The sequence below is a fragment of the Lynx canadensis genome, chromosome E1 (genome assembly GCF_007474595.2).
Source record: "Lynx canadensis isolate LIC74 chromosome E1, mLynCan4.pri.v2, whole genome shotgun sequence".
NCBI classification, from domain to species: domain Eukaryota; kingdom Metazoa; phylum Chordata; class Mammalia; order Carnivora; family Felidae; genus Lynx; species Lynx canadensis.
In genome coordinates this window covers 15,676,588-15,700,681 of record NC_044316.2, presented here as the reverse complement: position 1 = coordinate 15,700,681, position 24,094 = coordinate 15,676,588, and the positions used below count along the sequence as shown (strand labels likewise).

Sequence of the window (24,094 nt, the reverse complement as noted above, 5' to 3'; positions counted from 1 at the left end):
TATTCATGTTTTCTGCCCATTTCTGCCCATTCTGCCCATTTCTTCACTGGGTTATTTGTTTTTCGGATGTGGAGTTTGGTGAGCTCTTTATAGATTTTGTCTATATAGATATAGCCCTTTGTCCGATATGTCATTTGCAAATATCTTTTCCCATTCCGTTGGTTGCCTTTTAGTTTTGTTGGTTGTTTCCTTTGCTGTGCAGAAGCTTTTTATCTTCATAAGGTCCCAGTAATTCACTTTTGCTTTTAATTCCCTTGCCTTTGGGGATGTGTCGAGTAAGAGATTGCTACGGCTGAGGTCAGAGAGGTCTTTTCCTGCTTTCTCCTCTAAGGTTTTGATGGTTTCCTGTCTCACATTTAGGTCCTTTATCCATTTTGAGTTTATTTTTGTAAATGGTGTGAGAAAGTGGTGTAGTTTCAACCTTCTGCATGTTGCTGTCCAGTTCTCCCAGCACCATTTGTTAAAGAGGCTGTCTTTTTTCCATTGGATGTTCTTTCCTGCTTTGTCAAAGATGAGTTGGCCATACGTTTGTGGGTCTAGTTCTGGGGTTTCTATTCTATTCCATTGGTCTGTGTGTCTGTTTTTGTGCCACGTATCCTATTCTTTTAATGTTTGTTTATTTTTGAGAGAGAGCAAGAGTGCAGGGGAGGGGCAGAGAGAATCCTAAACAGGCTCCATACTGTCAGCCATCAGCACAGGGCCCGACTCGGGGCTCGAACTCATGAACCGTGAGATCATGACGTGAGCAGAAATCAGGAGTTGGACGCTTAACCCATTGAGTGACCCAGGTGCCCCAGCTGCAATCCTATTGTATTCTGTTGCTTGACTACACTTGGACGCATGTGATATTGTACTCTCAACCGGCAAGACTGCAGTAAACCTGACTGCACTCCTATTTCTCTCTGGTAGATTCCTTACAAGTGGGATGGCTGGGACAGAGGGCTTGCACTAATTGCCACATTTACCTCTGAAAAGGTTGCATCTGATTATGTACCAACCCCCCCCCCCTTCCCTGCAGTGTGTGAGAGTCACTGTCTCCCCACACTGTCACAACACTGGCTATGAGCAGTTGTTTCCATTTTTGCTAGTCTAGTGGGTAAGAAAATGCCATAGAGATGAATTCTAACTGAGGAGCTTGAGGGCAGTGCCAGAATGGAAATGTGGAGCATAACCACAGTTAATAAGACGGAAGGGATCCTTCATGAAATACAAACTTGAAAAGCTGGAGGAGAGAGCATGGGCTGAGACATAATGGCTTGTTAAAGAATAGGGAATAATAGGGGCGCCTGGGTGGCGCAGTCGGTTAAGCGTCCGCTTTCAGCCAGGTCACGATCTCGCGGTCCGGGAGTTCGAGCCCCGCTTCAGGCTCTGGGCTGATGGCTCAGAGCCTGGAGCCCGTTTCCGATTCTGTGTCTCCCTCTCTCTCTGCCCCTCCCCCGTTCATGCTCTGTCTCTCTCTGTCCCAAAAATAAATAAACGTGGAAAAAAAAAAAAAAAGAATAGGGAATAATAATACCGTGCAGCTGAGGTGGGGGGGTGCAGGGTGGGGTGTGGTGGGATATTCAGCTGCTCATGGAGGCCAGAGCCCAGCCCCGGGAGGCCCCGAGTGCCAGTCCAGCAGTTGGGGCTTTTTGCTGAAAGGTGTCTGAAGTTTTTAAACAGGGTATTTTTTTTTTTTTAAGGTTTATTTTTGAGAGACAGAGCATGAGCAGGGGAGGGGCAGAGAGAGAGGGAGACACAGAATGCGAAGCAGGCTCCAGGCTCTGAGCTGTCATCACAAAGCCCAAAGCAGGGCTTGAACCCACGAGCCATGAGATCATGACCTGAGCCGAAGTTGGACGCCCAACCGACTGAGCCACCCAGATGCCCCTTAAGCAGAGTATCTTGATGGTGCCCAGGATCTGATCTCTAGAGATGACTGAGTGATGACATGGATGGGCTAATGGCACTAAAAGAAGATTCTTAAGACCTAGAGCTTCCAAGAGGAGGGGGCATGTCATACCACACAGGCCACAGAGGAAGCACCAGGTTTGGTCAGGATGCTGAAGACCTCTGGGGAGAGCATGGCTCAGGGCCTGTATCGTGTTTCCCACAGGGAAAGCAAGCAAGGCAGGGGCAACTCCTTAGGACTGAGAGTTGGAAAAACGTCAGCAGGATCTGGGCTATAGGGTGGTCTCTAGTTGTGTGCTATCTGCCCCGGGGTTATTTAAGGCAGAGGAATATTGGCATGGTGAGTGAGAGTTAGGTAAAGGAGGTGTTGGGGGTATGAACTCAGGGCTGGTTGTTTGTATATGGAAGGTCTGCACACAGAGGAGTCATTTACTATCTTAGGGATCAGCTTGCCTGATTTCTAAGGGAGGGGTAGTTTTCTTCCTGGCCAGCTAGGCCCCCTAAGATGTCAAAGTGTCATAAAATATAAAAAAGAAAAAGACACGACTAATGCACAAGGGAGTGTTGTGCTTAGAGATGCTGAGTGCAGAGCGGAGTGTGTGAGGGAAACCATCTGTGCCCTCCATCCCCACACAGAAAGCCAACAAAGGACAGAGCCGGGCCATCGAGCGCCTGAAAAAGAAGATGTTTGAGAACGAGTTCTTGCTGCTGCTCAACTCCCCCACGATCCCATTTCGGATCCACAATCGGAATGGAAAGGTCAGGGAGGGGTGGGGATGGGACAGAAGCAACCCCCTTCCTTGGTCCAGGGCTGCCATTCTCTAGGGCTCCTGTCCATGACCTGTGGTGGGAGTCAGGCACTTAGGCGGGATTCCCAAGGAAGGTGCAACAACTCCCAGCTGGTATGGAGCCAGTGCCCCCTGCTGGCCATCACTGGCACTGCCACTCCTGTCACTGGGCTTCCAGGAAAGGAGACTCTCCTCCCAGCTGCCACCTTCTCCAAGCCTAGGGGTGCCTGGGTAAGAAGGAGCCAGGAATGTGCTTGACCACATGGTCACCCCATTGACTTCTCGTCTCCTCTCTTCAGAGCTACCTGTTCCTACTGTCCTCGGACTATGAGAGGTCAGAGTGGAGAGAAGCAATTCAGAAGCTACAGAAGAAGGGTAAAGTCCCGCCCCACTCTACACAGCTCTGATGGTATCCATGGCAACAGTGGCCTTTTGCATTTCCATGCACTTTCATGTCCAGGGTTTCCTCCTTGGCCCTCACAGTCACTCTGCAAGGTGCCAGGGCAGGTGGCACTTAATTGATGCTACTGACCACTTGAGGCCCAAAGGACTTAAGTGGTTTGTTTAAGGCACACAGTGAATTAGCAACAGGACTGGACTCGGGGCCCAGGCTTGTCTATCTCTCTTTCTCTCGCTATCTCATACACACATTCTCGAGCTTTTTCAGTTAGACTCTCTCATCCCTACCCGCTGACAGCACCTATGACTGTTCCCATGTGAGTGTCTGCAAGTCTTTCCCTCCCTTCCGATGACCCGCTCTGCCCCTAGAGCTAAGCTTTTTTCCTTCAGTAGCCCCAGAGAAGAACAGCAGGTCCTGGTGGATCTGTGACATTTTCCTCTTGGCTCCTCCTACAGATCTCCAGGCCTTTGTCCTGAGCTCAGTGGAGCTCCAGGTGCTCACGGGATCCTGTTTCAAACTTAGGACTGTACACAACATTCCTGTCACCAGCAATAAAGACGGTAAGATCTGGAACCCAAGGTTCCTGCCTTATCAGCAGGTCCTAGCCCCCAGGGCATTGCTGGAACCTTCCGTAAGGACCTAACCAGACACGTGGCTGTAACGACTCAGTTGCCAGGTACACAGAGAGCTTGAATAGGGGTTGTTCTCTACTGAGTTCCCAGATGGTCTCAATCCATCACTGGCCCCCTCTGGCTTGAGAGAAGGATCTGGCACCATCATATACTGGAATCATGTTGTTAATATGTTCATGAGGTAGTCAGATAATGGAAGCAAAAGACTGAAGCATGAGATGTGATGGCAGTGGAGGGGGAAAGCGTAGATGGATTAGTGTATGAGAAATAATGTCAGAAGCTTCCAGGGACCAGATCTCGGAAGGCCTTGAATGCCAAGCAAAGACATTTGGTCAAGCCGTGGAGCCTACAGGAGGTTTTGGAGCAGGAGAGAGCTGTGATCTGGGCTGGCCCAGAATGGGTGGTATCTGGTTGTTTGTGGGTGCTGGGAGGGGGTACACCTTGTGGAAGGGGTTTTGAAGGCAGACTGTCCTCCCCATATGGGGGTCATCTGCCCCCTGTCCCAAGAGGAGGCTGACTTATTTATAGTGGTTAATTTTCACTTGGAAAGGCGACACTGCAGAGGACAGCCATGGGATAGGCAGGATTCAGAGCCGGAGGAAAAGTGCCCCTGGGGAATAGTATGAAATCCCTGGCCCAGTAGGGAAGATGTGGATTGGCCTTCCGGGCTCTGTAGAGGGAGAAGCACTACAGCTCACATTCCAGGAAGCTGTGGGCTCTGGAAACTTCTTCATCCAGCCACCAGGTGGTGCTGCAAGACCAAGGCTTCAACTATCTCCCACCCTCTGTGCCTTCCTGCCAGCCTGGGGTGAGAAGGGGCTGAAGCAGGCCTCTCACCACCCCCTACCCTGCGGGCTTTCCTCTCTTACAGACGATGAGTCTCCAGGACTCTATGGCTTCCTCCATGTCATCGTCCACTCTGCCAAGGGGTTTAAGCAGTCAGCCAGTAAGTGCCCCTGAACCCCAGCCCTAGGGAGAGCAGAGAGCCATTGCTCATCCATTCATGAGAAGTCCCTGTGGACCCATTGCATGGGGCCTTCCGCTTCCCACTTACCCTGCTCTGGCCTGCCCCACGCTGGGGGCCTGCCAGCTGCCTTGACATGTGGGTGGGTGGCCATTCATTCCCCTGACGGTCAGGAACCAGCTCCTCTTGGCTGCCCTGTGTCTCCAAGATCTGCTCTTTCTTAAGCCCTCCCCAACCCCTAGGTGCCTGAAATCCTGGGCTCTAACCCCATCTCTGCCAGTTATAAGCTATGTGACCTTGGGCAAGTCTTTTAACCTCTCAGAGCCTCAACTTCTTTCTCCATAAAAGGCAAACATCCTCATTAATACTGACCTAAGAGCAGGCTTAAATATGACAGTGAATGCACTGGCACACCATCCCTTTTCTTCCTTCTTTATCACGATCTACTAAATCTGTGCAGATCTTAGTGTTGGACAAAATACAATTACACTTTTTTATCTAACTTTTCCCCGTAGGAATTTGTGAGCCAGTTAGACACCTGATTGTTTCTCCCCATTTGCCAGATGAGAAAACTGAGTCACAGAGAGATTAAAGGGACTTAACATCACAGAGGGTCAGAACCCCAAGGCTCCTGACTCCTCTCCTCTTCACCCACCCCTTCCCGCCCCCCCCCCCCCCGCCTTCTCTTTCTCTGTGGCAGTGGGGAGGTCTGTCCTGTGCCTCTCTCCCTGTGGCACATCACACAGAAAATGTGGCATTGACTCACAGCCAGCCATTTGATAAACATTTACTGTGAAGTTCATGGGGTAGCTTACTACCACGCCTGGGCACCTTGCTAGATGCTGGAGAAAACTCCAATGTGGCCAGCGTGTGGACATGCTTTGGCATGTTCAGAGCCCTTTCAAGTGGATTTTCTGCTGTGATCCTCGACGTCCCTCGGAGGTCACTGATATCATTCCCATTTAGCAACACGCCTACTTTTTGCTTTAGAGAAGGGTTTCTCTCAGTATGGCCAGGACCACGTCACTTATCACTCAAGCTGTGCTTGTACACATGGCAGCTTCCTGGACCCTCCCCAGACACACAGACTCCCCAGGGTTCTGGGGAGGGTCCGGGAAGTTGCCCGGGAATATTCCCGGTGAGTAAGCTCCTTAGGACTGTTACATACACCTGAGTCTGTGACCCACACTGCCCAGGTGCCTCACCCTGTCTCTCTGCTCCCTGTTTGCTAGCGTGGGCCCCCAGGAGCCAGCTCATTGGGGGAGAGTGGCCCGCTCTCCAAGGGCAGATAGATGTTCTGCCTCCCAAACTGGGTCAAGGCGGTTAGACACGAGGTGAGCTGCTACAAAACCTCTCCTGACCTCCAGAGTGTCCCCACCTCCTCCCTCTACCGGCCTCCTGAGCCACTCACGTGTTCACTCTAAGTCCACAGGGTTAGGCCCCATGAATCTTCAACCATGGCTCTTTGTCCTAATAAGTTCATTACATCTGCCCTGTCAGGCCTGGGATGTAGACACCATCGTGATTCCTGCTTTAATCCGTGCCCACATTCCAGTGTGCTCTGATACCCAGCTATATCTGGTCTGCATCACACCCGGCCAGAGACAACTCGGGTGCAGCCCCATCCTCTCTCCTTTCTGGGGAAAGCCCTTTAACGGGGGCCTGGGAGGGGCATGTATGTCCACCCTCTGACCTCTGCCCCTTGATTCACAAGTCAGAGGATTGGCTCTAATACCCCCAAAGCACCTCCAAAGCACCATTTACCCTGGGAAACAACCTTGACAGGTCCCATGGAGGGGGATGGGGTGCCAGGGTCTGAGCTCCAGAGGGAGTCTGTGGATTTGCAGAGTGCCTGGGGTGGCTACCCAGTGTTGTGGCCGCATGAGCTGGATCCCGGAGTGGAGGGGAGAAGATTTTCAGCCTTAAAGGCCACAGTTCAAGGTGGAAACACTAGGGAAAACTCCCCTTCCTCCCACCCCAGCCCTCCACCACTTTGTCACCTGAAGCACTTGGGGTGGTGGTAAAAGCTTGCTTCGTTCATTCATCCCGCAAATACTCACCGTGTGCCTACTCTGTGCAGGCCCTGTCCTTGGTGCCGAGGGTACACTGGTGGCTAGGAGGACCGGGCTTCTGCCTGTGTGGTGTCGATGTAGTGAGGGGAGACAGACGGGCAGAAAGATAACTTGAGTTAAAGTTGAGTGCCATGAAGAAAACAAACCGAGCTTTTGGAAGGCGGGGGGCGTTTTGGGTTTGTCACAGTGAGTGGGGGTTGCTCCAGATTTACAGCGCCCAGGGGCCAAATGCCCTCCAGAGCCTCCCACCTCCAATGCCAGATGCCCTGTTGACGAACGTGGGATCAGCGGGGAGGGGGAGGGGAGAGGGGAGCTTCTTCAGTTTGCGTGGTCAGTGAAGACCTCGGCCACGGGTTTCGTGGGGACGAGGCAGCCAAGCCAGGATCAGGGAGGAAGGACTGCAAGTGCAAGGGCCCTCAGGTGAGGCCAGCTGGGCACGTTGGAGGGAGGGGGCCAGTGTAGCTGGAGGGTGGTGAATGAGGCGGGAGGGGCAGAACCAGCTAAGAAGAGGGCAGAGAAGTGGAAAGGGGAACACTGAGGGCTGCCCTGCAGGAACGCTGGGAGGGACAGAAGCATTTATCCCCCTTTCCCTCCCGAGGTCCTGAGTCTCAGACCTCACTTTGATGTGTCTCTGCCTGTCCCCACTGCAGACCTGTACTGCACCCTGGAGGTGGATTCCTTTGGCTATTTTGTCAGCAAAGCCAAAACCAGGGTGTTCCGGGACACGACAGAGCCCAAATGGGATGAGGTGAGTGGAGGGGGCTGGTGTCCCCACAGGGACCCCTGAGCTTATCACCAGCTGTGCCCACCCCACTCCCCGTGCTCACTTCCTGTTGGCTGGGGGTGGCCGAGCCTGTTGGTTTGGCGAATTCTCTCTCTCCAACCCCTCTGCTCTCCACTCCCTGCTCATTTGGTGTCTGATACCGTGTTTACGTCTAGACATGGGGTTTTCAGCTCAGGCCCAAATTCCACCTCATCAGTGAATTTGGAGGCCTCTGGAGCTCCAGAAAGAGAGGAAGTTCCTCCATGCCTTGCAATGTGCTCCTCATGGGCCCCCCTCACCCCTTTCTCACCTTGCAAGTTTGGGGCCCCCACCTGCCAGGAAGCTTTGTGTCTCAGCTTTGGAGTTTCAGGATCGTGGTACCATCTTTCCCCAGGAGTTTGAGATTGAGCTGGAGGGCTCCCAGTCCCTGAGGATCCTGTGCTACGAAAAGTGCTATGACAAGACCAAGGTCAACAAGGACAACAACGAGATCGTGGACAAGATCATGGGCAAAGGACAGATCCAGGTGAGGGTTCGGGCGCGGCCAGGGCACCGAGGCAGGGCTCTGGACACTGCCAAGAGGCAGTGCCACTGGGAAGGAGTCCTTCCTACCTGCCCTCTTGGCTAAGGTGCTTGGCCCTTTGTGACTTGGGTCTAAAGCTGGTTTGAGAAAAGTTCCCCAAGGTGGTTGTTCTCCCCTGCTGGAGACGGCATCTTGTTCTAGCTCCAGAAGCCCACGTGTGCCTGCTTCCTCGGGCTTCACGGCTGGCTCAGGTACATCACACACACTCCTGCATGGGGGGCTGGAGAGATGACTCCTACCTTGGTTGTCACATCTCCACTCTGATCTGCTGGCGGCTTTTCCCAGGAACATTGTGCTGAGAAGGATTCTGAGGCTATATTGCATCCATGAATGCTGTGTTTGATTAGCACTGTCTGGCATAGGAGGAGTGAGACCCTGAGCATTTGCCACTAAGCTGGAAGGGCTTAGGACCCAGCTGGCTTGCTGGGGGCTGGTCTCTGACTTGTTGCTAGGGCTGCTGGGCCTTACTCATGCCAGGAGTTCATTGGCTTCGGGTAGGTTCTGTGGGTATTGGTAGAGCCAGGTCCTGAGTCAGGGTAAGAGTATATGTGCCTCAGCTGTGTTTCTTGAAAGCCTTGTTTATTTGCAGCCTGTGTCTCTGGAACATTCTGCCAGTTTTGAAGATGGCTGCTATTCATTCACCTATTAAGAGGATGCAGGTTTGGAGGGATGACATTCAGCATGGAGCCATCCACACTCCATCTGGCACCTTCTGTTTAGGACACAAGTGGCCTTGTTGGGGGTGGATTCTGTGACCACGAAATCAAGGGAAGCAGTAACTAGCACTGGGACAGAGCCCATGGGCATTAGGTGCTCTGAGCTTAATTGCCCCAGGTGTGATGGGGGAGGGGGGGCTGAATGATGCTTTTTCAAAGGAAGTGTTTGTTCTCTGCTGCCCTGTTGAGGCTGCAGAGATTGGTATCTGGCTTTGGCTGGGTAAAGTTCTTGGCGGTAGTGCCCTTTGGGGACCCATATGGGCCTCTTCCTTCTCCCACCTATTTCACCTCAGTGTTAGAACAGGGGAATGGCATTATTCGGTGGGGGCCCGGCCATCCGCCTCCTGTCGCCCCGTGTTCCTGTGCGTGTCCGTTCCTGATGCTGTGGGACCCGCTCTTCAGCACTGTCACCAGGGAAACAGGGCTGCCAGGCAACCACAAGCCAGTCCTTCATTAATTTAGATGAGAGAGAGGGCTGTAAATTCAGAACCTACTTCCTGCAGACATAAGGGGTGGGGGCCCCGTCTCCATATCCCTGGGCTGGCCGGAGGGACAGGCAGGGAAGGGGTTTGGGGCTGGCCCGCTCAGCCCCAGGAGATACCCAGCCAAGAAAGTGACTGCCACGCTTCCTGGGCCATTGGTGGCCGTGGCATGGGAGAGTTAAAAAGGGTGTCCAGGGCAGCCCCCTCAACTGACCCCCCCTCCCCAGAGTCCAGATTCCAGGGCCCCATGGCACCGTCCCCACCTGGACTTCCAGCTCCATTGCTTCCCTCCTCCTCCTCGTTTCTGTCAGCCTCACAAGCCCCAGGGGAAACACACCATAAATCATTACATCTTGGAGACAGGAGCAGATGGAGGCTTTGGGGGAAGGGGAGGAAGCCAGGTTATGTTTGGCAGAGAAGAAAGCACAGTCTGGTAAGGAAAATGTTTCTGTGTTTAAGCTTCGAGGAATGTTAAATGCCTGGGAGTTGATATTAAAAGAAATACAAACCTTCCTGCTGCCAGCTGACCTGGGCCTATGAGCGGCCAGCTGAGAGCCAGCATTCTCTGGAGGACTTTGGAGTCTCCCAGCCCTCTCCTCCCCAGGGCGCAGCCCTTGGCCCTCAGCTATGGAGCTGCCTTGCCCTCCTGCCCGTGGGTCAGGGAGGGGTGGGGGTGTCCTGCCCAGTGTGCGCCATGCCTCATAAAGCCTGCTCCCCCGTGATGCCCCACAGAGCCCCTGTGGATCACCAGGCTGGGTGGAAAGCCTGCGCTGAGCCAGTCCCATGTGGCCAGGCCCCGCGGAGCCACAGAACAGCCTGTTCCCACATCTTGCTCCCACCTCCCTTTATGCCACGTGTCCAAGGAAAGGAATTGGCACCAGGCTCTGGCACATGGCTCTGCTCCCCTTTGGCGGGCACTGAGGATGGAGCTAAAGGTGGCCTTGCCATAGGGGCCATCTTTGGTAATGTTTGGGTGACCTGAAGGAGGGGCAGGGGAAAGAAGGCCCATGCCTGTCTGCCACCTTCTTTCTAAGCCCCTTCCTACTCAGCCCATCCAAAGGACAGCGAGGGATTCCGTTTCCTGAGCTCCAGGTGTTTGCTCAGAAACGAGTCTCTCTCTGCGTTTGCCTGCTGTGGCAGTGGGGGCAGGGAATCTGGAGCAGCAGGCTGGGGGTGCGGGACAGCATTTAGTGGCAGACAGATGGCAGCACTGATCACATGTGTGTCCAGCCCTTGGGCTCTTGGAGGCACGTTCCCAAACATGATCTCCTCTGATCCTCGCGACAGCTCTGCGAGGAAAATGACAATTATATCCTCCCCGTGAGGACACTGAGGCCCGTCGCCTCTGCTGACCGTGTGTGCAGGGCAACCATGCCCTCTCTGTGCCGTGTCCTTATCCCCCGGGCCTCCATCAAGGAAACTCCCAGGCTGGGTACAGGGCACTGGCATGGCTAGTGGCCCAGAGAAGGAGCCAGGGTGATATTCTGCCCCAGCACCCCACTTTGTGGTATAAAGTGAGCCTAGTCCTTCTTTAGTCTGGAGTCCTTTTACATTGGCAGGGGATGCTTACCGCCTGGTGCACCTGGCAAGAAGCAGAATGAGCATGCCTGCGGAGAAAAGAGCCAGGGGTGGGGGACTTACCATCCTTCTGCAGTGTACCCACCATGGGCTGGCTGCTCCAAGATCCATAGGGGCCTGGCCTCAAGATCGGAGAGCCAAGCCACAAGAGAGCACAACAAGATGCCAGTAATGATGGTGATAGCACCCCAGAGCTAGCACCCAGCACTTGAAGCTGTTTTCTCAGGGGTCTTCACGTACCCTGTGGGAGAGGAAAGCGATCGCAGTTGGAAAGATGAGAAGACTGAGGCACCAAAGGGGTAGGTGACCTGTCCAACGCCAGGCTGCCCGTGGGGAGGGAGACAGGACCAGAACCAGAACTGGAGGCAGGCTGGAGCCCTGTCCTCTGCAGACGTTCTCCTGCCTGCCGCTGTTCCCTGTGGAATAAGATGGAAAAGCGTGCAGCAGGAATTCAAAGAAGGAAAGACCACCGTGGGCCGGAATCGGGGAGGCTCCCAGGAGGAGGTGGAGTGAGGGGGATTTGAGAGCCCTGGATTTTTTAAAATTCCAAATGCAGTGTTTATATTAGAAGGAAAATTGCAGTAATAGTAAAGGGACTTGAAACGGAATCACGAGCCATCCCTCCTCCCACTCCTCTGAAACAGCCATTCGACTTTGTGCCTTTTCCCTTCCGCAGGCATAGAAATTTTTATATAGCTTTAATCACAGTGTATATTTTGTATTTTTTCTATTTTCATGTAATATCATTACCTCCCTTTTTTCTGGGGCTGTATGTAGTCTTTATAATTACCTTTTTTGTTACATTACCCAAAGTAGATCTTATACTTCATAAAAATCATTTTACATAATGGCCAGCACATGAATTGCCATTTTAAGGTTCTGTGTTATTCTAGCAAGGTGGGCAGGGCATTCCGGGGAAAGGGCCTTTGTGGCCATGCTGGGAGACAGGGATGTGCAGGGAGCGTCCCAGGAAATTAAAGAACCCGCCTGCCCCGAGCAGGAGGGATTGTGAGTAACACAAGTCAGAGGGAGATTGAAGGAATGAATGAAAGAAGAGATCAGGAGGGTTTTAGGCCAGAGGACTCCTAGGGGGCATTTAATCCAATCCTGTTTTGGGCCGAGAAGGAAACTGAGACCAGAAAGGGTGAGTGACAGAGCCACAGTGGTTGAGCAGGGGCTCCAAATTCAGGGACCCAGTCCCAGGTTGGTCATGCTTGGTCAGCTGCTGGGCAAATGAATGAAAGAAAATGCTCTTAGATGGGGCGGGTGTCAGTCTGTGACCCTCAGGGATCTGCCCTTTGTCACTACAAATTTCCTGGAGCCTCCCCCACCCCCAGCTTAGTGCATTTCTCCTCTTCCACGGTCAGGAGCCCTCCCTTTGTTCCCCAGACCCAAGAGGCCAGTATGTCCAGATTCTCTGTCCAGGCCACCCCCACTGCCTGCCTCCTCCTTGCGGACCCACCCCCGCCTGACCGAGGAACCTCTCAGCCAGGAGGCCCCCCTTTGTCTGCCTTGGCTCCCTGGCCCCAGGGGACTCCCATATGTTTATCTCAGTCTATTTCCAACTATGCTACTCCAGGCTCCAGATGTGCTGTCCCCAACTGGGACCTACCCGCTGGCTGATTAGCATATTCCCAGGGCCCAGCCCTTGTTGACTGGCATGGCCTGAGGGGAGAGCTGTCCCTAAGGACCCCATAGCTCGGTTCCTGCCACTGACTCCAGACTAAAGAGGAGTCTGAGACCTAGAAGCTACCTAAGCCAGAGGAGCCCCTCCATGCCCCTGCTCCACCCCCATTCCTCAGCTCAGCCAGACTTGGCATGGCGACAGCCCCCACCCTTGGCTCTGCCCCCCCCCCCCCACACACACACCCCAGGGTAGGAGGTGGCTTCACCTGGGAGTACTGAAGACCCTGGGGTGGGAAGGGGCAGGGTCCCAGGCCAGGAAGGAGGCTCCATCTATCCTGGTGCCCTTTACCCCCAGTTGCAGAGTTCAGGCCTGATGGGATGCCTTGCCTCTGTCCTCTTCCCTTCCAAAGTGCAGAGCCCATGTCAGAAGGGGAAAAGGGATAGTTTCTATAACATTCTTGACCTGGCCTCTTGGAAGCTTGTGAGGGTTCAGAGCTATTATAAATGACACTCAGGAGGAGGTCACGAAGGCCAGTCCCCTGCCTTCAGTACTAGGACACAAAGCCCTGATGGGCACATCTGACAATATCTAGACCCTCTTTTTTGTTCAACTGTGGTAAAATATACGTACCATAAAATTTATCATTTTAATAATTTTTAGTGTCACCCAGAGGCATTAGATACATTCACATTGTTGTGCAACCATTGCCACCAGCCATCTCCAGAACTTTTTTTTTTTTTTCCAGAACTTTCTCATCATCCCAACTTACCATACCCATTAAACAGTAACTTTCCAGGGGATGCCCGGCTGGCTCAGTTGGTAGAGCATGCAACTCTTGATTTTGGGGTCATGAGTTCAAACTCCATGTTGAGCATGGAACTTACTTTAAAAAACAAAACAAAACAAAACAAAAAAGGTAACCCCTCTGGCAACCACCACATTCTACTTTTTTTGTCTGTGATTTTGACCATTCCAGGGACCTCATGGAAGTGGAATCATAATGTCTTTGAGGTTTATCCATGTGGTAGCATGTGTCAGAATTTCCTTCTTAAACTAACTTTTTTAATGTTCATTCATTTTTGAGAGAGAGAGAGCGTGAGCAGGGAGGGACAGAGAGCGAGGAAGACACAGAATCCGAAGCAGTCTCCAGGCTCTGAGCTGTCAGCACAGAGCCCGATGTGGGCGGCTCTGAGCCACCCAGGGGCCCGCAGAATTTCTTTTTCTTTTTTTTTTTTTAAGTTTATTTATTTTGAGAGAAAGAGAGAGAGAAAGCACAGGTCAGAGAAGGACAGAGACAGAGGGAATCCCAAGCAGGGTCTACACTGTCACTGCAGAGCCCAACATGGGGCTGGAACCCACAAACAGTGAGATCATTACCTGAGCCAAAGTTGGACACTTGACTGACTGAATCACCTGGGCACCCCTCCCAGAATTTCCTTCTTTAATGCTGAATAACATTGAATGCATAGACCACAATTTGTTTATCCGCTCATCCACCAATGGACATTTTGGTTATTTTTGACTTTCTTCCTTTTTTTTTTTTTAATTAAAAAAAAATTTTTATTTTAAGTAGGTTCCACACCCAATGTAGGGCTTGAATTCACGACCCTGAGATCAGGAGTGGCATGCTCTACCGACTGAGCCAACCAGGAGCCCCTAGACTTGCTTCCTTTTAAGTGAGAAAAAGAGCCTGGTCTTTGAGGATGGAGATTTCATAGCCTCCTCCTCTCCAGACCCAAGATTCCCCACCCCCAGCCAACTGCTCGTTGGTCTCCAGCTATTACCAGAAAGCAGGGCCCCACAAGTGGAGGACCAACTGGTCACTATTAGCCTTTTCTGGTTAAAACAGTTGCCTCTTGGCTTTCTCTCCCCCAATTTAGGCATCCCTGTCTCCTTGACCCTTATTTCCTCGGATCTCCTCTGCCCTTCCCTAGGTCATGGTTTATATGTACTGAGTGTGGAGGGAGTGACCCTGACGCTGAGGGTCAGAAGACTGCTATCTGGGGGCTGCAGTTTCTTCATCTGTTAAATGGGGATAACTATTCCCACTCTGCCTTCATCACCAGCTTGTTGTAAGGCTCAGAGGAGCCTCCCTGAAAGAGCCATGCTTTCACTAGCTTCTTCATGCCTTTCTGCATACTGAGCACCCTCTAAGTGTCAGGCACTGTGCTGTGGATACGAAGAGTGAACAGGACCTCAGCATGTAGTAAACAAAAGAGGAGAATTTTGATATGTCAGTGTCGTTGGGCCTTTGAGGCCCAACAGATCTGGGGTTCAGAGTTCAGCTTTCTTCTTTCATTAGTTGGGAGAACAGAGTAAGTTAACTTTATTTTCTGTTTTCTCATCCGTAAAATGGGTCCTAATGAGAATTGAATGTGGAAGTCCATGAAGCCCTTGGCACAGGGCTGGCACAGAGTCCGTGCTCATCTAATAATGACAGCCCTTTGCCCAAACTGGCAGGTCCAGGTACATTGTCCTCCACCTTCCTACAGGGACTCCAGGTATAGCTCGTCAAGCAGCACCCCCTCCCAAAGGCTGTCACCTGCAAGTGGCCCCCTCTGTATAGACCTTAGGTTGGCTGAGGCCATATCTATTTTGTTATGCTGATGAAGGTCAGACCCGGCTTTGATGAACTGACCTCAGAGTAGGCTGGAGGGCAAGGTTAGGCCCCTTACCACCCAGAGCCAAGATTTCCCTGCCTGGACCCTGGACTGAGCAGCTCTGGGCTCTTCCCTTGGTGCAGCTCTCAGCTTGGCATGGTGCGGTCAGGCCCAGAGCACAAAGTGAGTGAGGAGCCGGGAACAAGGGGCCATTGTTGGCCCAGAGTTGTTTCTGGTTTCAATTACTCTGCAGAGCATGAGGAAATTCAGAGTAAGCGTGGGTCAGGAGCCTGCTAGGGCAGGAGTCAAGGGCTCCCCCACCCCACATCCCTCTCTTTGGCCCTTGAGGGGTCTGTTGTCGCCTGTTTGACTGCTGGAGGGCCAGGCATGTCAGTTTTATTGCTCTGGGAGCCTGGGCTCTGGGGCAGAGACCTGGTTGACCCAGACATTTTTAGCTCTTGCCCACTCTGGTTCTTCATGGCTGGTGCCAGGAGGTGCCAGGGTCCCTCCCTGGGTGGGATCACAGAGGGACATTCATGTGGGTCCTTGACACCTTCTCCCAATCGTCTTTCGGGCTGCGCTGACCACTGCTGGGCCCCTGGATCCTGGGAATGGCCTGGTTTTACCTAAGGGTGTGGGGGGCAGCTATGAGAAAGCCTTGCGGCTGGCTTTTCCCTTTCATTCCACCACCCCAGCCCTCAACCCCTGGCCTGGCATCCACAATGCTAGGCAGTTCCCTCCCCTGGGACGCTGCAGTGGCCACGCTGGGAATGGTGTTCCGGCCTTTCCCCCCGGAAGGTGGAGTCCTCCCCTGTACCCAGCCTCAGTCCTGATGTGCACAAGCAGGGGAAGCGTCTGCCTCTAGAGTTTGCGTTTCATATCCCTGCTGCCTGCTGTTCTCAGAGCTGGCCCACGCAAGGCTCTTCTCTTTGCTGCTGCCACCACCACCAGGCCAGCCCAGAGGCACATGGGGACAGGGGAGGTTTGGTGCCAGCACTGTTCCTCTCCCTGCTTCAGACACTGCCTCCTCCCAGAGGCCTTGGGACTGGAGCCTTTGTCCTGCCCCACCCCATCCCCTGCCCGTCTCAGAGCTGTTCATCCCCACCTGCTGTCACTTCTCAAGACTGGTCCAGATGCCTCAGTTACACTTGGAGAGCAGGCAGCAGGATGGGGGAAATCCAGGGGCGGGATACCTTGGGAAGGCCAGTGCCCCGCTACCCAGAGACTTCCCCACACTTCTACAACCTCTCTCGTTCCACCCTTGCTCAGCTGCCTCTGCCTCCCAGGAGTTCCTGATTTGGGGAGGCGACTCTGCCCCAGTGGATTCTGGAGATGGGAAGCATTCAATAGGAAACAGCTGGAGGCTGGAATCTCCCTCTTGCCCTCCTGCCCCTCTTGGGAATGCCACCTTGAGGGCAGGCCTGGTGCCCACTCCCTAGGCCCAACTCTCGGGTGGGTGGCAAGCAGAGAAGCTAATTCAGAGAGGACCTTGGGAACTGACTCATTCAGGGCCTGAGAATATCCAGCTTCTCAACAAATCACAAGAGGGGTGCTGTCTTCCCAGCTCTGGGGGCTCCCAGACTCAGGCAGAAGAGCTGGGTTTGATCCCAGATCCACCACCTAATAGCAAGGTGGCCTCAGGTGACCTCTTCTTGAGTGCTTCCTCTGGAACCCATGTGAATATTAAATGAGATTACAGAGGTGACTGTACATTTCAGTAACCGCTGAGCTCCCTGCGGGCAGAGGCTGCAACTTTATCTTCCTAGAAATAAAAAAAAACTGGTCTCTGGGTGGTCTTGCTTTTGATTTTTTTGAAAAGATCTCTGAGAAAAGGACTTAGTAGAGGAATTGCCAGGGACGTCCCTGAGTGAGGGCTGAGGTGGATATGAATGCTCACATGGGGCACCTCACATGGGGTCTGCCAGCCTCCCTCACTGTGGGTGCTTCAGACCCCACCGTGGCCCCTCACTGCAGCCCAGCCTTTGCCACGGCATTGAAGGGTGTGAGCAGTGGTGGCACTCCGCAAGGGTCTGACCCCCAGGCGCAGCCCACTTCCCGTGAGCTGGGACGGGAGAGGCTGGGCACAGCCTAGCCTGCTCATACCCTTAGAGGCAAGAGCTGGGCTGTACTGGCTTCAGGACCAAGGTGACCCAGAAAGCACCAGCCTGAATGACTCGGTGAGTGTTATCCAGTTGGAAAGCCTCCGAAGGGAACCCACACCAGCAAAGCAGAGGCCCACAGCTTTCCCAAAGCAGAGAGAAAAGTAGAGATAAGACACGAGTTTCAGAGCCAGGACTCTGACCCGGAAGTCTCCTTAAAAAGCCCCTCATCTCCCCAGCCTCCACATCTCCCCGCCCTGAGGGCAAGCTGGGGCCAATGGCTGTGGTTAAGAGAAACAGCAGTTCTCATGAGAACCATCTCCTGGAAGGAGGCTAAGGGGCTCCAGGTTCTGCCTACTGAGCTTAGGGGTTGCTGGGAGGGACCTGGAGCACCCCATCCACCCCGGGCTTTAGCCAGGGGCCTCTTCTTTCTTCTGTTTTTATCTGACTGGGGGGCAGGGAGACTTTGGTATAAGATTTCATTTGGAAAGAAAGGCAGAGAGTGTCCTCTGCAAAAAAAAAAAAAAAAATTCATTGATGACCATTTGTCTGGTCCAAGCCCCTGTTTTAACAGGTGTGGAAACTGAGCTCAGAGAGAGAAAGAGGCTCCTGAGTCTCCAGTGACCAGGCAGGACTCTTGCCTAGGTTCCCTGGCTCCCAGGAGCTTTCTTCTGTTCATTTGGAGCTGAGAGTTGAGTGGAAAAGAGTTGGTTAATCATAGAGCAGGAGAAAAAAGGCATAGGGGCTCACTGGATCCTGACTTACTTTCAAACCTTCCTGTTTGAGGCTGTTGTGTCTTCAGCATGAGGCCTGGGGCCGGGAGGGGGGCCTGCCTCTCCCCCAACACTGTGCTGGGAGACCCTGGCCACATACCTCCTTCTGGTGAGAAGGAACAGGCAAGAAGCCAAGGGGGTCTGGGTGCTGGTCTGGCCATGAGTTGTATGGGGAACAAATAGAAGGACACGGTAGGCGTGCTCTTCCCGCTCTGTCCCTGGGTGGGATTTGTTTTAGATAAGCGAGATGTTCCCAAAGGCTCCAGTGGATTTTCCAGCCATTTCCATGACCAAATATGCCACGAGAATCACTAGGGGTTGCCAGGGATGTGCCATTGGTATAGTTCTATAGGATAAGTACAGAAGGAGGTGAGAACACACATTAGGGATGCAGGGATACAGAGCCAGGAATCTTAAGGGGAGTCTCCTCGTGCTTTCTCACAGCTGCTCTGGGATGTACCACCTGCCCCGCCAGTTTGCACACCCTGCACGAGGGCCCCGGTCTGTCTGGGCTCCGGCTGCTGGCCCTGCTGGTTCTCTCAGGCTGGGCTCCTGTGCCTGTCTTTGGGCGGGGACTGCCGCGGGCTTCCTTTCTGCAGCCCTCCAGCTTCAGACTCCATCATGCTGTCCACCACCTTGCTCCCCAGCTCTGCTCCCCATCCTCAGTGCAATCCCAGGGATAGAGGATCAGGGTTCTAGTCTGGGCCGGGGGAGAAGAGGGAAGTCTTCTGCGGAAAAGGGGGTCACTCCAGAGAAGTGGCAGCAGCATCCCAAAGTCCTGAGAAATAACCTTCCTCCTAGCATTCACAGGCTGGAGGATTTGCCTGGAAGCCGTCCCCACCCCCAGCTGTCACCAAGGCAGCACTGGTGGCAGTCCCTGCCTCTCCTGCCCACACATCTCAGGCTGCATCTATTCCCTGTTGACCTTTTTTTCTTCAGTGATGCCGCTACTGATCACTTTAACCTGATTTCGCATCATGCAGGCTTGTGCTGGGTGCCTGGCCCCAACCGTCCCAGATATATACCCCTCCTTAGGTGGAACCCAGGGCCCTGCACCTCCCTAAGGGCGGCCCTTCTTGTTCCTTCTGCAGAGAGCCTGGAAGGGGGGGGGGGTGCAGAGAAGGGATGAGGGAAGACAGGACAGTCTACTAGGAATGTTTTTAATTCCAAAGACAGCGACATCTGTTCGTGTGGGCCTTCCCGCCCAGGCTCTGTTTATCCAGACAGGGGGCCCTTGCGTGTCCTCAGCGGCGGGTTCTGCCAGGTGTGGCTGGACGGAAGGGATGGACAGAAGGGGGAAGGGGATGCAGTCCTTCCCTGGGTGGTCAGGACAGCCTAAGCCTAGCCCATCCAGCAAAGATGAGGAAGGGTCTGTGGTGGGCTGGAGGGACTGGAATTCAGACGGTCGCTTTTGAGGAAGTGACTGGGAACATTTGTCTTGCACAAACCCCCCTGCAGCCTGCTCCTAGACCATTGATTCCAGGAAGGAGTGAGTCAGGCTTAGGGAAGAGAAGGCAAATCTATGCTGTCCCAGAGAGAGCCCCCAGCCCACAGGGAGGAAGGGAAAGATGAACATCTCAAGGGAAGAGCCTCCCAACTCAGCTACCCATCTGCTAAGGCGCTTATGTCGCCATGGAGACCAGTTGGCCAGCTTTCACCCAATCAGAGTTTGCTTTACCCAGACAAGTATTGAGCCTGGGGTTCCTATGGCAGGCAAGCATAGGGCTTTGGGAACAGGATCTAGACTGCCTCCTTTCTCCCACACACCCAGCGGTGGGGGAGGCACACCTTGTCCCACAGGGTGCAGTTTGGGGGAGTAAACTGTACCCTGTGGCATATGACCCAGATAGAAGGAAGAGAACCTTAGAAAGCCAGCAAGGGGCCAGTTTTGAAGTTAACCAGCTGATGGTACCAAGCGTACCGACATGGTCAGAGATGTTAATGGCACCTTCCCAGCCAGTTACACAACCAGCGGTTGCACGTCAGCTGAAGGGTTGCAGAGGAAAGCCAAGCGGATGGCCTTTTTTCACAGCTCTCAAGGCTCATGCCAACCCCTCCTCCTCCAAGAAGCTTTGTGCGGTTCCTCTGACTAGAAATTTTCTCTCCTTTCCTTCAACTGTCATTGCACTTTATCTGTGCTCTTCTTAAGGCCTGAGACTGGGTTTCATGAGAGCTAAGGTGATGCTTTGGCCATCTGGGTATGGCAGGCACATGGTAGGCACACACTTGATATGTGTCAAGTGAAGGAGTGCTTTTCTGCTGCCTGTTAAAGGTATTTAAGCCCATGTCTTGCTCTTCTCTTGGGCTCTCAGCCTTGTCAAGCACAGACTTTCGATTCATGTCTGTGATGATTCCTCAGCCCCACACCCAGGGTAAAGCACATAGCCAGGCCCTCAGTCAGCGCCTCTTGAATGAAATGAATGAGTTGGAGAAGTGAAGACTGTAGCAGTGAGTGACACCTTCCTGGAGGAATGGGTTTTGTGACAGCCAGGGTGGGGAACCTGCCTGGCCCCTTGTGGGACTGGAGGAAGACCCTCTTCAGAGGGAGCATCTGGTGCCCTGGGAGAGGCAGATTAGGGATGGGTCAGGAAGGATAGGGGGCCTCAGGCCTCAGCTGGGCAGGGGACACAGATATGTCCCTGCCTCTGTGGGTCTCTTTCTCTCCCCCTCAGGCAGTACCGGGCAAGGTGTCATGGGCCGGCCATGTTTAGCTGCTGCGACTTTGGGCAACTTTGGCTCAGATGTGAGGAGACTCCGTGCAGCCTTGGCAGCTTAGCCCTGTCTGCACTGTGTAGAAGCAGGTGTGGAGTGTGGAGCCCTAGAACAGATGGAGCTGGCCCGGCCACCCTGCAGGGACACCCAGAGCCCAGCAGAGCTCCAGGACCCCACTTCTACCCGCCAGGCAGAGGGAGTGCAGGACCAGATCCTGCAATAATACAGGATACGACAGTGGTGCTGTCCGCCGGACCCGTTCTAGCTGGACCCAGCATGGCCTTGGGTAGGGTGCTCAACTTCTGGTCTCCTTCATTTCCTCAAATGGAAAATGGGGGTGCTGGTACTTACTTTGTAAGGTTGAGGAATCACGAAGTGAGTTAATCCATGTGGTTTAGCACGGTGCCCATCATACCGTATATGCTCGGTAAAGGGTGGCTTTTATTATGACCAGGTCTTGGCTTTCTTTGCAGTGAAGCCCTGCGTCGGGCTCCATGCTGAACATGGAGGCTGCTTGGGATTCTCTCTTTCTCTCTCCCTGCCCCTCCCCTGCTCATGCTTACACGCACTCGCTCTCTCTCTCTCTCTCTCTCTCTCTCTCAAATAAATAAATAATAATTTTCTAAAAAGGAAAAAAAAGGAACCAGCCACACTTCAGTGAGGCCCAGCAGTTGTGAGCACCAGAAGCTTTGAAAGAGACCTGTCACTCCCCAGCTACAGTTGTGTGACCTCAGGCAAGAATTTTCCCTCCCTGAGCCCCAGTCCTCAAAACTCAGAAAACGGAGACAGTAACACAGGCATCACAAAAGTTGTAAGGCCTAAATGCAGTTGGATATCTGAAAGCCCTTTGCATGAGACCTGGCTCGTGGTTGGCATCCTGAAAACGTTGGTTTCCTTCCTGCTGTGAGCCCAGCTCTGCATAATGTGATGTCTCTGGGTTTTGTGTACCCTAACCATCTGGGGGCCTTCCCCCCACCCCCCACCCCAACACCAGGCTCTAACTTGGTGATTCATTTCTCACTCTGGTTAGAATGTTTACCAACTTGAGGGTAAAGAACAAGTTCGTTCTTCTCTGTCTTCCGAGCCACCCAGCCCAGACAAAGTGGCTGATTGCCCTTTGCCAAAGTGGCTCTGCCCACGGCAGCACAAAACTGTTTGGGGTTTTTCTGGTGAAGTGCATGCGGCCACTGTTAAAAGTGGCTGTGTGAGGGGCACCTCTTGCTGGGCATTTGTAACCAGTGTCATTCTTGGCTTTTGCTCATGTCCTTGGAGAATGGCCCATGGTGACCAGTTCCTTTCAGACCCCTAGAGCCCAGGAGGCTGCCCCACTGGAGAACTTCGTTATTCTTTACATTCCGAAGAGAAGGTTTGTGAGTGCCAGTCCACACATGTCTGGTCCTGTCACCAAATTGGCATCCAGGGAGGTGCCTGGGGGCAGGAGTTGAGAGTAGGGGAAGCAGAACTCCAGGGCAGTGCAGGACCTTTGCCTGGGACAAGGGCAGTTGTCCATGGCCAGAATGTAGCTCCTGCCCCCTGCAGACCCCCCTCTGGCTTCCTCCCAAGCCCCCCTCACATCCCCCAGGCCCCCAGGGAGCAGCCTGGTGGTGAAGGGGTTAGCCGCGGATGGAGAGGGGAATGGACTGGATTGTGTTTAGCTGCTTGTCAAACTTTATTCAGTACTTGGGCTGAGGGTCAGTGAGCTGGAGCCCCAGGCTGCCAAGAGTTAAAACCCGGAGGTTGGGTTTTTTGGAGGGGCAGCCGCCAGCGCCTCCTTTGAGTCACTTCCTTCGGTGGGGGCGGGTCCCCGCGCGGTCTCGGGAGGTCCGTGGCGCACGCACTGGGGCGTCCCTGCGAGCCTGGCGCGGACCAGCAGGCGGAGAAGAGGGCCCGCCGCCACCGGTGCGCTCCTCTGGGAGGCAGTCTCCGGGGAGGGGAGGAGAAAGCGGAGCCGCACACCATGCGCTTCCCTGTCCGGCTGGAGTAACAGTCCAGGCCAGCCCGGGGGCTGAGCGTTCCGCACGCTCCCAATATCTTCGCCGCTGCAGCTGAGCCCCGGCGGCCAGGCTGCCCGCGACTCTGCCTCTCCCGTGTCCCCGGAGCTGGCACCGCAGGCCCGATTGTAGTCCGGGCCGGGTCCTGCTGCTGCCGGCATGACCGACATTCTGCCTCAGCCCGACTGCAGCCTGAAGGCGGTCTGTGAGCCCCTGGAGCGCTGCTGCCTGGATCGGCTGGAGGAGCCAGGGAGCAAGCGGCCCCCCAACACGGGCGCCCGGCTCTGGGGCCGGGTGCGCAGCAAGCTGCTCCGCCAAAAGGTGCTAGGAGGGGGGGAAGGGGGACTTGCGTGGGTGGGAGGGCCGGGGACTGCTGGGGCCGCTCTGTACCCCCCCCCAACCCCCCTTGGAGATCTGTTACAGCTCCTGCCTGATTACGGAGTCCTAGGACAGAGGCTGGGGTAGGCATGTGGGTCTGTTGTAAGTGGCCTTAATTTGATGATTAATGCTGTTGCCACCCCCACCCCTGACCCTGGCTGCTTTCTTTGCATCTGTCCCTGTCTCAGGAAAAGGGGGGTTGTTGTCTCCTGTGGGAGAGGACAGCCTGGCTCCTTTCTGAGTCTATACAGGCAGGAATGTGAACGGTTAAGCAAGGGGCTCCTGGGTCTCAGTTCCCCCTACTCAGGGTGCCCACCCCCTGTGGGACCCCCTTCCCGAATCCCGTGGACATTGCTGAGGGGCACTGGCAGAAGCACTCAACACCACTGGCCATGTAAGACTTCTTTGTACGGGGCTGTGGGCATCATGCCCCACCAGGGAGGACGGGAGCACGGTGTGGAGGTGGTGGTGGTGCTGAGTCTGGGGGCTACAGCCTCCAGGGGCCTGCCTTGTCAGGGACCACCCAGATGACTGCTGGCCCAGTACCAGCTGGGCATCAGGCAACCCAGTCAGCGTGCCAGGGGTTTCCTGACCCAGCAGGCAGCCTAGACCAAGCTGTGCCAGGGCGGACTGCCTGTCCTGCCTGCAGCCCCAGACCTTGGTGGGGATTAAAATCTGAGATAGAAGCCGACTGTCCTGCAGCTGGGCAGGCTGCCTAGGGGCTGGCTTTGGGCCCTGGCATCAGGCATCTGAGGAGGAACCAGACCCAGCACCTAGTACACAGCAAGCACTTGATAACTGTGGCCTGAATTCACTGCCTAAGCAAGATGTCGCAGGGTGCCTGTCCTCGCTGGCAAGGGCCATGCCCATCCTTCAAGCGAGGCTGTGGCTGTGGCTGATGGAGATTTCCAAGCCATCCTGCAGCTTGGGGAGGAGGGGAAGGGAGACCCTCTGTGTAGGTCTTTACCTCCAGCCAGCACCTGCCAAGAGGAAGGGATCTTGGGCCTGTTGTCTCCTTGTCTAGTTTCACCCCTTGCCAGTGGGGC

The 24,094-nt window shown here is 54.1% G+C and overlaps 1 protein-coding gene across 4 annotated transcripts in view; it reads left to right on the top strand.

Moving 5' to 3' along the window:
* The window catches only part of ABR (ABR activator of RhoGEF and GTPase), a 185,770-nt gene that overhangs the window by 139,225 nt on the left and 22,451 nt on the right, over positions 1-24,094 (top strand). For 3 of the 4 annotated variants that reach the window (XM_030296601.1, XM_030296604.1, XM_030296603.1), the window contains 6 exons: positions 2,527-2,649; positions 2,978-3,053; positions 3,534-3,638; positions 4,582-4,656; positions 7,397-7,494; positions 7,904-8,035. In XM_030296601.1, coding sequence (XP_030152461.1) covers positions 2,527-2,649; positions 2,978-3,053; positions 3,534-3,638; positions 4,582-4,656; positions 7,397-7,494; positions 7,904-8,035 — 609 coding nt within the window. The remainder of the gene's footprint in view (positions 1-2,526; positions 2,650-2,977; positions 3,054-3,533; positions 3,639-4,581; positions 4,657-7,396; positions 7,495-7,903; positions 8,036-24,094) is intronic. The other variant, XM_030296602.1, reaches the window with a different exon arrangement.